The sequence below is a fragment of the Stegostoma tigrinum genome, chromosome 19 (genome assembly GCF_030684315.1).
Source record: "Stegostoma tigrinum isolate sSteTig4 chromosome 19, sSteTig4.hap1, whole genome shotgun sequence".
In the NCBI taxonomy this organism is placed as follows: domain Eukaryota; kingdom Metazoa; phylum Chordata; class Chondrichthyes; order Orectolobiformes; family Stegostomatidae; genus Stegostoma; species Stegostoma tigrinum.
In genome coordinates this window covers 54883933-54896100 of record NC_081372.1, presented here as the reverse complement: position 1 = coordinate 54896100, position 12168 = coordinate 54883933, and the positions used below count along the sequence as shown (strand labels likewise).

General features: G+C 41.4%; 1 protein-coding gene across 1 annotated transcript in view; it reads right to left on the bottom strand.

The window, feature by feature from the left end:
* Positions 1 to 12168, bottom strand: part of LOC125461358 (AP-1 complex subunit gamma-1-like) — a 139559-nt gene that overhangs the window by 26972 nt on the left and 100419 nt on the right. The window contains exons 9-11 of the mRNA XM_059652849.1: positions 10187 to 10285; positions 8627 to 8682; positions 4647 to 4760 (exon numbers count right to left, since the gene is read on the bottom strand). Of these exons, the coding sequence (XP_059508832.1) occupies positions 4647 to 4760; positions 8627 to 8682; positions 10187 to 10285 (269 nt within the window). The remainder of the gene's footprint in view (positions 1 to 4646; positions 4761 to 8626; positions 8683 to 10186; positions 10286 to 12168) is intronic.

The window sequence follows — 12168 nt, the reverse complement described above, 5'->3', positions numbered from 1 at the left end:
AAGATCACTTAAGTACCTTGCAGCATCTACTTTTGTTCGTTGAAAGATATGCATCCCAAGGTCACCTTGGGAGGAAGCCCATGTACCGTGTACAAAGACCAGCATGGCACTGATCACAAACGGAATTGTACACTACCTACTTCCCTGGAGTTACATGAAAAACCAGCAACTGCCACAGTAATAAAATGTGAGGCTGGATGAACACAGCAGGCCAAGCAGCATCTCAGGAGCACAAAAGCTGACGTTTCGGGCCTGGACCCTTCATCAGAGAGGGGGATGGGGGGAGGGAACTGGAATAAATAGGGAGAGAGGGGGAGGCGGACCGAAGATGGAGAGTAAAGAAGATAGGTGGAGAGAGTGTAGGTGGGGAGGTAGGGAGGGGATAGGTCAGTCCAGGGAAGACGGACAGGTCAAGGAGGTGGGATGAGGTTAGTAGGTAGCGGGGGGTGCGGCTTGGGGTGGGAGGAAGGGATGGGTGAGAGGAAGAACCGGTTAGGGAGGCAGAGACAGGTTGGACTGGTTTTGGGATGCAGTGGGTGGGGGGGGAAGAGCTGGGCTGGTTGTGTGGTGCAGTGGGGGGAGGGGACGAACTGGGCTGGTTGAGGGATGCAGTGGGGGAAGGGGAGATTTTGAAACTGGTGAAGTCCACATTGATACCATATGGCTGCAGGGTTCCCAGGCGGAATAGGAGTTGCTGTTCCTGCAACCTTCGGGTGGCATCATTGTGGCAGTGCAGGAGGCCCATGATGGACATGTCATCAAGAGAATGGGAGGGGGAGTGGAAATGGTTTGCGACTGGGAGGTGCAGTTGTTTTTTGCGAACTGAGCGGAGGTGTTCTGCAAAGCGGTCCCCAAGCCTCCGCTTGGTTTCCCCAATGTAGAGGAAGCCGCACCGGGTACAGTGGATGCAGTATATCACATTGGTAGATGTGCAGGTGAACCTCTGCTTGATGTGGAATGTCATCTTGGGGCCTGGGATGGGGGTGAGGGAGGAGGTGTGGGGACAAGTGTAGCATTTCCTGCGGTTGCAGGGGAAGGTGCCGGGTGTGGTGGGGTTGGAGGGCAGTGTGGAGCGAACAAGGGAGTCGCGGAGAGAGTGGTCTCTCCGGAAAGCAGACAGGGGAGGGGATGGAAAAATGTCTTGGGTGGTGGGGTCGGATTGTAAATGGCGGAAGTGTCGGAGGATAATGCGTTGTATCCGGAGGTTGGTAGGGTGGTGTGTGAGAACGAGGGGGATCCTCTTGGGGCGGTTGTGGCGGGGGCGGGGTGTGACGGATGTGTCGCGGGAAATGCGGGAGACGCGGTCAAGGGCGTTCTCGATCACCGTGGGGGGAAAGTTGCGGTCCTTAAAGAACTTGGACATCTGGGATGTGCGGGAGTGGAATGTCTTGTCGTGGGAGCAGATGCGGCGGAGGCGGAGGAATTGGGAATAGGGGATGGAATTTTTGCAGGAGGGTGGGTGGGAGGAGGTGTATTCTAGGTAGCTGTGGGAGTCGGTGGGCTTGAAGTGGACATCAGTTACAAGCTGGTTGCCTGAGATGGAGACTGAGAGGTCCAGGAAGGTGAGGGATGTGCTGGAGATGGCCCAGGTGAACTGAAGGTTGGGGTGGAAGGTGTTGGTGAAGTGGATGAACTGTTCGAGCTCCTCTGGGGAGCAAGAGGCGGCCACAGTTTTGTTTTGATCTAAATGGAAACTGACTAAGAATCATGAAGTCCAAACTTAGTAACATGGATTAGATAGATTTGATCATAAAACATGATTGATGCATGCCATTTGAAGAATGAAACTGACCTTACCAGTGGTTAAGCGTAAAAAAAAAACTTTGTTACGTCAAGTGCAATTGTTCTCATTTTTCCTTTTGTCTATAAATTTCTGAATCTCTGGTGAACTGCCTCCACCTATAAACTTTTTTCTTCAGATTGTTCAGATTCTTGTTCATCAATTGTAGATACATTTTTAATAATCAGAAACAAATATAGAAATTGCTGGAAAAACTCCAGGTCTGGCAGCATCTGTGGAGAGAATAGTTCTGACGAAGGGTCTCTGGACCTGGAATGTTAACTGTTTTCTCTCTACAGATACTGTCAGACATGCTGAGTCTTTCAAGCAATTTCCGTTTTTGTTTCTGATTTCCAGAATCTGCAGTTCTTTTGGCACTTTAATAACGCTTGGAGAGAATGGAGATCACATTAATATCCCACTTGTTAGTCACCCGCTAGAGCACTGTCAAATCTGTGGTTAGCTTACTGTGAGAGACATTTTACCACTTCAAGATAGATCCTCAGTACAATCTACTTTGAGAGGCTTGCTAATAACTTGTTATTTGGAGTTGCCCACATGGCCATCACGAGAAACTCTGTAAGGCTTTCACTTTGCTGTGAATGATGAATGAATCTGGAGGTGGGGCATTATTCTGCAGTTAGAACTTACGGAGGCAAGGATATGAAGGTTTGAATAAGCGATGTGCTAGAAGTCTCTGAAAATTTTGCATGAGGAATGTCCTACTCCTATTAATCCATGGGCAATCTTGAAATAGAAACAACCCCAAAAGTTCCTTATGATTTCACTGACTGGTCTATACTCTCAGAGTGGAACATGGATATTAGTGAATCAGCAAGACGATAGATGGATTTATTAAGGAAATCAAATTCTTCATGCAAGATCCTGCCGTTTCTTTAGAAATGTCTTGACTCACCATGGCAGAGAAAAATCGATACACAATCTGTGCTCAGGAGCTGTTAAAATCAAGCTGAAAGTGGAGTGGAGGTAGGTCATGGCCTAAAAACACATCCACTGGTAAACATGCTACATCTTCTCCATACCTTCCTTCTGCAAATGAATCAGTGGATGGCCCTTTAAGGTAACTCTACCATGGAAAGAATCTCTATAATTTACACCGAGCTTGGGGTGCGTTACAATATAAAAGGTACTACACAAATTTTTCTGAAGAAGGGTCCAGAACTGAAACGTCAGCTTTCCTGCTCCTCTGACACTGCTTGGCCTGCTGTGTTCATCCAGCTCTACACCTTGTTATCTTACACAAATGCAAGTTGCTATTATTTTATTTTGTCTTTTGTCCATGGAGAAGGATGCTGGCAGCAAGTCATAGCCACTTATAACAGTACTTTCCTTTTCAATTTTAGTGGGATATTGCTTAGAAATTGGGTAGAGTATTCATGAATTGTAAGGCAGGAAGTTAGAATTTGTTGGTAAAAGTGATCAAGGAAGGCTTGCCTGACCCCAAATGTTAATTGATTTCTTTCCACAGATATGACTACACTTGCTGAGCTTATCCACCAGTTTCTGTTTCTAGCTCCAATTTACAGCATCTGCAGTTCTTCAGTTTTTAGATGATCAGACAGTTTGGTGGCACTGGTTGAATTTTGAGACACACAGGCATGAGTTGAGTCCAAATTAGAGAAAATAAGGTCTATTGTTTTGGAGATATTACTCAAGATGACTTTTGCCCAATCTTAACTGAGCTGGTGTGGGTTCAAACAACACTGCCTAAAATTTGGCAAAAAAAACACTAGAGGGCTTACTAGAGTACTAGCTGGTTTGCAAAGCTGTGTTACAATTGTGACTGCTGAATAATGTTGAGTTCACAGCTCAGACAGAGGAGAAACTGTTGCTGATACATTGTGTATAGTATACCCAAGTAAGGAGTAGTAATGATACTGGTTCGATCAGAAAGCATTCTTTTGCTAGCACCAGCTTTATCAAGCAAAAAAAATTCAGATGAAAGGGATAGAAAGACTACTAGCGATATTTGTGATGTAAAACTAAAATTCATGAACAATCACTGTTCTTTTTAAAAAAGAATTCTGATATCCTGATGAATCAGGTCATGAAGGAAACTCAGTTTGCTAATGATAAACATTTTCACTTATAAAAAGTTTTGCTTTAAAACATGGCAAATAATGTGATCTGAAATAAACTAAAAACATTTGAAGTGCTCCAATGTGGCCACCACATACAAGCTAACAAAACCAAGTATGGACATCATTGTATACTGCCGCAGGGAACTGGTTAGAGAACTTCAGCAAGATCCACAAAAAAACCCGACTTATCTTCATTTGTCCAGTGGTAAAGACAAGGTAGGTCTGAGACACATAGGCAAGGAGCTGTCAGGTTAAATGTCACATCACTATTGACTGATCCAATTTTTAAGGTTGCAGTAGAAGTCAGATCCAAAGCCAATCAGGGTAGAGGGAAATTATCTAGGGTCTGATTCAACTTGCATCTGACCACTCCTGTTCAAAAGGGGTTTAGTGAGACCGTCAAAAACCAAGTGGTCTATTAACAATTGCAGTCTGGACCTGTAAGAAACAAGCTGTATGGGTGGAGCTTTCAAAATACATCTTAGAAATACATGTTCGCAGCAGAAGGAAAAGAAACACAGGAAAAAAAACCAATTATATTTCTTACTCCAAAAAGGAATATAACCAGCTATAGAGAAAAAAAAACTGGTGTTGAGATGAAACACTGAACTGAAAAATTTCCAAAACCCAGAAGATTAAAGTGCATGAAATATCCTCTATCTGAAACCGAGTAACAACAGCCTGTAAGGGACTGTGTTGGCGGAGAAACTGAAATTACCCCACCAATGGATCAAGTTCTGCTTTTGAAATCACATGACCATCACCTTTTAATGGAGACATCAAGATCTGTTAGGCAGTCTACGATTGTGCTCCTGTGTCTCTGTACCGCGTTGTGGTCTGTCTGTACCATTTTCAACAGTGACGTCAGTGCAACGTACCTTCAGAGAGAAGAAAATGTAAAAGCCTTTAGCATAAGTTATGTATTTACTGGCACAAAAGCAAATTAGTTTAGAAAGAGGAAGTTGTATTTCCCCCGCAAAACATGCACATGATCAAATATAGGAACAAGGCTTTTGTCACTCAAGAGTCAGAATGACTGAAAAAGGAACAAAAAAAATCACACAGTGATGCTTGGAAGCCAAATCATTGAATTACAGTAAATTCAGGATCATCCTGGATTCAACCACCTCACAAAAGACAGCTGGGTAATGGGTGTCTCTTAGCTATCGCGATGAAGGGAAATACATTTTGAAGGTCGTCTTGAACATTATAGTCATCAAAAGTGAACAAGACAGAACTTTTAATTCCCTGCAGGAGTATCGATGGAGCCACTGGTTGAGTGGGAAGTAATAAGCCCATTGAGAACGCAACTGTGTTTAAACAACTAAGAGAAGTCTGCACTGCCTCACCCAATTTATGCAAATAAAAAGGTTGCTCAACCCGATCAGTTTGTGTGGACTTATAAGCTCCACTGACCTTGGTGGGATGGCAGTCAGTGACCTGGAACAGAGCAGATGGCCAGCAGCCTGGAGCAGAGTGGGGATGGTGGCCAGTGGCTCAGAGCAAGGGATACAATCAGCAAGTTCCGAGTGAAGATGGCTACTGGTTAGGAACTAGTGGAGTCAAGACGACGATGTGGAAACTGTTGTAGAAAGACCGTAATGTCTACCTTTTAGCTTCATTATATATTGTTCTAACTTATCTATATCTATGACGTAATTTAATGCCTTTATTTTCTCTACCTTTTGTGCCCAAGATTTGTAACTAGGTACCCTGAACCTTAGCGCTGTGTATTGGTGACCTTATACAATTTTCACTGTACTCCTGTTCAGTATCAAGATGGTAGCAGAATTGGATGCTCTGGTCAGAGCTTGTCGGCTCACCAGTACCTTTCCCTTCTTTTTTTCTCCTCTTTGTAGCTTCTTTTCTCCAATACACCCTCTACAGCCACCCCACCCACCACCCGCCCTACCTAGTGTGTCCCAGGGTGGGGCAGGGCAAGGCGAGCACAGGCGGAGTTCTGCAGCACAGTCAACGGGCGACTCCTGGAGCAGCTGCAAAGTGAGTTCTGGATAGAAGCTGGCACGACCTCATGCTCTGGGGCCTGCAGGCACTGACTGGAACTTAAGTACTAATGGTCACTTGTTATCTTTCTGGATTTTTTCCACTGTTTCATGCTAATCTAAATTTTTTTCCACACTGTAACAAAATTTCTTTTCACTCTAAGATCTGTACATAGGTGCTTGTACCCAAGATGGTGCCATTAAAGGCAGCCACTCTTAAAAACCTTTCACAGTACTTCTGTACTGGAGCACATTTGACAATAAAGAATATTCTATTTTATTCTTTTCTATCTTGAATATATATGGCAATAAACCTAACTTTAATTCTACTTTATCTCACTCCATCAAAATCTACTTCAGTATTTTTTCCTTAACCTACTTGCCTAACTTCTGCCCTTTGAAGCTACATGCAGTAGGGTGTTCAACACTGTCACAACAATGCAGGATACAGAAGCTTCTCCTGAAATCCTTTATGAATTAATGAAATCTGAATATTACAGAAATATAGATGGAAAGAAAGGAAAATTTGGTGTAGACACAGACTAAACAACTGGGTCCAATTGCTCTCATGAATCACTTATGAGGTGAGGTAGATTGCTGCACACATGATCATGTTTAAGCCATGAATAATTTATGTAAATACATCATCACAAAATGACTAGCACCCCGGCATCTGACATCTGCTACATACTGCAAGATTAGTGCGATGGCCTTGACATTTCCCTCCCTCTGTGGAGCTGTCTGGCTTTGTCAGATCAGAATTGGTAGAGGATGGATATTCCTACTTGCAACTCACTCAAAATGATAGGGTAGACAGCATAATAATAATTAAATATGCACTTAACAATAACTTCGCATTTTGATCCTCCAGGTTAAAAATTTAACAGCATGATTATAACTTTCTGTGCTACTTCCCAAACCACAATCTAATATTATGTAATGGCTCTTTGATGCCTAACAAGTTCAGTTTCACGATATCTTGATTGATTTAACAATCAAACACTTAAAAGTCACCGCATCAATTTATAAAACAATAAATAGTATGCCCCTCGAGAGTACAGAGGAACAAAGGTACTTTGGTGTACAAGGCCACAGACCTCTGAAGATGCCAGCACGGGTAGGTAGGATGAAAGCGGCATACAGGACGATTGCTTTTTTTTAGCCAGAGGCTGGAATATAGGACCAAGGAAGTCTTGTTACAACTTCATAAAATATTCGTTAGGCCACAGATGGAATACTGTGTGCAGTTCTAGTTGCCACACTATCAGAAGGATGTGGCTGCACCAGACAGAACAGAGGAGATCCCCAGGCTGTTGCCTGGGATGAAAAGTAGGAGGAGAGACTGGATAGATTGGGTTTGCTTTCCTCCAAGTAGGACAGGCCGAGGGAGCTGCTGATTGAGGTAATCAAAATTATGACAGGCATAGACAGGAGAGATAGGACAACCTTTCTGCAAAGCAGACATGAGTAAGATTAAACAGCACAAGTTTAAGGTGAAGAGCAAGTGGGTTCGAAGAGAGCTGAGGAAAACTTTCTACCAAGAGGGTGGAAAAATGACAGAACATGTTGCCTGAGAAGGTGGTGGAGGCAGGTATTCTCACAATATTTAAGAAGCATCTGGTTGAATAATTAATTAAATTGCCAGAGCATAGGAGGCAAGTACATATAAATGGGATTACTATAAGTTGGCGTTTGTTGATCAGCAAAGACCTGGTGGGCTGAAGGACCTGTTTCTATGCTGTTGACTATGACTCTAACACACTGGCACAGGTGTTAGTTTTTCTTCATTCGAGGCTGTATCCCTTTCAGAAGAAATGTTGCCTTTCGAGGTAACATCAATGAACAGAGATGTCATATGTCAATATTTCTACCTTATAACTGTCATGGGTGGGGGTGCTGTTGTGGCACCGTGGTAGTATTCCTACGTCTGAACCATGAGGTCCGGCTTTAAATCTCAGCTGTCCCAGAGGTGTGTAATAACATCACTGAACAGCAGGATTAGGAAAGTAGGTTTAAAAAAAGCTTTAAAAATTAAAACTGTCAAGGGACGGCTCTTGTGGAATAGTAGTAGCATCCCTGCCTCTCAGCCAGGAAACCTTGGCTCGTGTCCCACCTGTTCAGAGGTGTGTAATAACACCTTTGATCAGATTGATTAAATAAATAAAATAAAACAAAACTGTCATATTTCTCCTGCATCTCCATGGGATTAAAGCATGAATAATCTGCAAAACGCCATTCTCTTGTTATGGAATCAAAAAATTGGAGAAAGCAGTTATACTAAATTACAGTTAAATTAATAAAGGAGAAGTCAATGTAATTGAAAGATTAATTACAAGGCTAACAGAAAGAGGACCAAACTGTAAGCCTACATTTTACTGCTCTTTGGGTCCAATTTATGTCACTTCTGTCTTTGCAAAACTAAAAACATATTTTATAACTGCCACTCAATTTTTATGTCAATTTATGGAATCCATAACATCACTGTATTCTCAAGAAGAATCATCTTGTCATGTTACTCATTTCTGTTTCATCATTTCATTCTTGAAAGATGAGCAGAATTGCAAGTCACTGCAGAATTAAAATGAAACTTTTAATTATGTTAAACATTTATCATGCACAAAATGTAAAATATTTTGACAACATACAAAGTTGAGCAGCACAGGAATGATGTTTCCATTATTCGTTTCACCCAGGAGAAAGAGTTAATGGTCACAGTCAGCATATTTTATAAGAACACTTACCGAATATTTTTATCATTGTTCAATAAAAATCTACCCAAAATATTTACAGCTAGAACCTAAGATTAAACAAACAAAACTTCAGTTATTACAAAACTAACTGACATGTGTTTCAATAAACAATAGATTTATCAATTATGATCCATTTGCTTCATGAATTCAGGCAGCTATGTATTTTACAGAACTATTGTCCCTGACTGGTATTGCTCAGCAAGCACTGGAAGCACTTCTAAATTCAACAAATGGAAAATCCCAAGTTTGATTAGTTTGGAAATACTCACCAGGACAAAGTAGAGGATGGTTGCTAGCACCCAAGGAATTGCATTCAATCATTACCCAAGGAGAGGAATAAGCTACCAAATAGTCATGTAATATATAGCAATTATTACAATATTAACCTTAATTGGGGGCTAAAATTCCAAATTCTGAATTTCAGTATCACTATAAATATGCTGTCCTCGAGATTCTTTTCTCATAAATTGCCCATTATTCTCAAATTTTAAAAGTACTTTTCATCAATACATCAATGTTGTGAGAAGGAAGACCTTCAGTAGTACTTCTAGAGCAAGGTGGGAATGATTACATCAATGTCATGCCCTCTTACTGTGGGAGCATCTGTCCTGATGTATAATGTTGATATTTCTACTGGGATTGGCAACATGATAAATCATGGTAGAAATGTGCATCCTTCCACTGCATGGCGCTACTCTTAAACAATCCCGATGAACCTTTGCGAACGTATTTTTTGAAGGAAAATAAAGCATCTACAAACACTTTACCGAAACATATACGCCTTCATTTTCTTTGTTCTCTACGGATGATAACAGCCAGTTTTGACAGATTACTGAAGTCGGAATTCCTGCTCCATCCAGTCACTGGCGACTGCTGTAAAGTCTTCCATTTACTGTCATATTTTAAAATACTCCCTTATCCCTTGCAAAAAGAAACTGATAATTGATTGATGCTGCCAATGTCTGAAATTAAGTATGTTTGTACAGGAAGACAAAATGGGACTGTACATAATGATCAAACTGCTCCACAACATCTAAAGAAGTTTCCTCTCCATATTCACTGCTGCTGGCAACAGTACCACAGTTAGTCTGTATGCCTTATGCAAATCGCCAAGGGTTGCATGCATGGCCCAACAGCTAGTATAAACAGTTCACAGCTAAATTCAATGCTACTCTCAACTATCATTCACCAACTTACATGCTCCAGCACAAACACTATAATGGGAGCAGATTAACGCTGCTGGTTGTGGTCTCCCTATCCCTAAGCTGTGATGTCAAGGGCAAATATACTACTCCAACTGTAATGTCATCCGAGTTCAGCTAACTCAGTACAGGATTGGAATCAAAATTAGGAGCTTTATTGTTTTGTTAACAAATGACCGAGGGCCACTGGAAAAATCAGCTTTTCTTTTTCAAAATCTTGTATTACAGGTTCCGTGGTAACAGGGGTCTGACAACTACAGATCAGACTCAGAGTTAGAATAATTCTATGTGGTTTACTTCAGTATTTTCCAGAACAATGTCAATTTCGTAACAAGTAAATCTTACTTACCCTCAATCCACTCTCAGACTTAATATCCATCACGGTTAAAACAGTTTCATATAAAATGGCATTGCCTACATTTTTACTGGTTTCAGTGTTGGTTGCAACCTAAAATGACAAACCATATCACAAAACTATGATAATTTTAAATTCAAGCACACTTCATAAATTAGGAGAAAGGGACTATATTTTGCAAGATATAGATGAGTGTTACATTTATTCAAACATGAAAAGTTTCATTATGTCATCACGTCAACCAACTTGTCATTTTAAACAGTTATTAGTTCTGCACTGCACTGCTCTGCATCATTACAAATAAAACTCATACAATTTGTGACTGAAATGTCAGGATGGAAAGGGACTATAATAAGAACCTCAGTCAACTGCAAACCAAAATCGAGACCTGTTTGTACATAGCAACCTGAGTTCAGACATTTTGTCTCCTGGGGTGGTTCACAGTTTCTATTTCAAGAAAGGCTCATGTTATAATGCTTTAATACAATACGGTTTTATCAATTATGCCAAAATGCTTTTCCAAGACTTTATTCTATTAAAATAACAAAGTCGTACAGCTGTAAATGCTGATGAAACAAAGAATCCTCAGAACTCAGTTCAATTAACAGATATTTTTGTTAATTGAAACATGTTCTAATATAGAAAACAAGGAATGCCCGGTGACAAGTTATTTCCTCCTATTCTTTTCTCTCTTGAAAAGGTTGATCACCAATATATTCCAAATGTCATTCTCCATCTCTATGCCATCACTGGAAGTGTTGAAAGACTATCTGGTCATGGACAGCCACAGCGTTGCCTGATCCTGTTGTCACTCACTGTTGACATGTACACTTGTGTGCAGAACTCATTATTGAGGGAACTAAACTATTGAATCATACGGCATAGAAACAGACCCTTCAGTCCAACCAGTCATTGCTGACCATAATCCCAAATTAAACTAGCCCCAACTGCCTGCACTTGGTCCACATCCCTCCAAACATTTCTTATTCATATGCTTACCGAAACTTTTTAAAACGTTGTAACTGTACTTGCATCTACCAATTCCTCGAAATTCATTCCAAACCATAAACCACACCTCAAAAAAATGTCTTTCACGTCTTTAAAAAAAATCTTTCTCCTCCCACCTTAAAAATACAGCCCCTAGTCATGAAATCCCTAGCGAAAGGGCACCTGCCTTTCACCTTATCTCTACCCTGCTTGATTTTATAAGCCTCTAAGGTCACCTCTCAGCCTATCCAGCCTCTCCTCACAACTCAAACCGTACATTCACAACAATATCCTGGTAAATCTCTTCTGACCCCAATCCAACGTTTTTTTTAGAAGTTTCATTTAATTCATTGTAGTCAATATGCACCCAAGTATAGTGAAAAACTTTGGTTTGCGAGCAGTACAGAAAACAAGGACATAGAGATCGAAAGGGTGCTTAGGCAGAGTGAAGCATACAGGTTAGAGTGCACAGGAGCTGCGCAAAGCAAGATAAACATTATTTGAAGTTAGACAGTCCATTCATCAGTCTAATAATGGCTGCGAAGAAGTTGTTCTTGAACCCGTTGATGCGTATGTTCAAGCTTCTGTATCTCTATCCTGATGAAAGAAGTTGCAAGAGAGCATTGCTGGGGTGGGAGAAGTTTTTGATGATGTAGGCACCTTTTGGCAGCAATGAGCCATGTAAATGGAGTCCACGGATGGGAGGTTGGCTCTGCAATGGACTGCACTGTGCACACAACCTTCTGCAGCTTATGGGCCTGGGCAGAGCAGTTGCCCTACCAGTCCATTTTGCACCTGACAGCATGCTTTCGATGGTGCATCTGTAAAAGTTGGTGAGGGTCCTTGTGGACATGCCGAATTTCCTAAGCTGCCCAAGGAAGTGACGTTGTTGTGCCTTCTTGACCATTGCATCTATGTGGCAAGTCCAGGACATGTTTGTCAGTTATCTTCACTCCCAGGAATTTGACGCTCTCAACCCTCTTTACCTT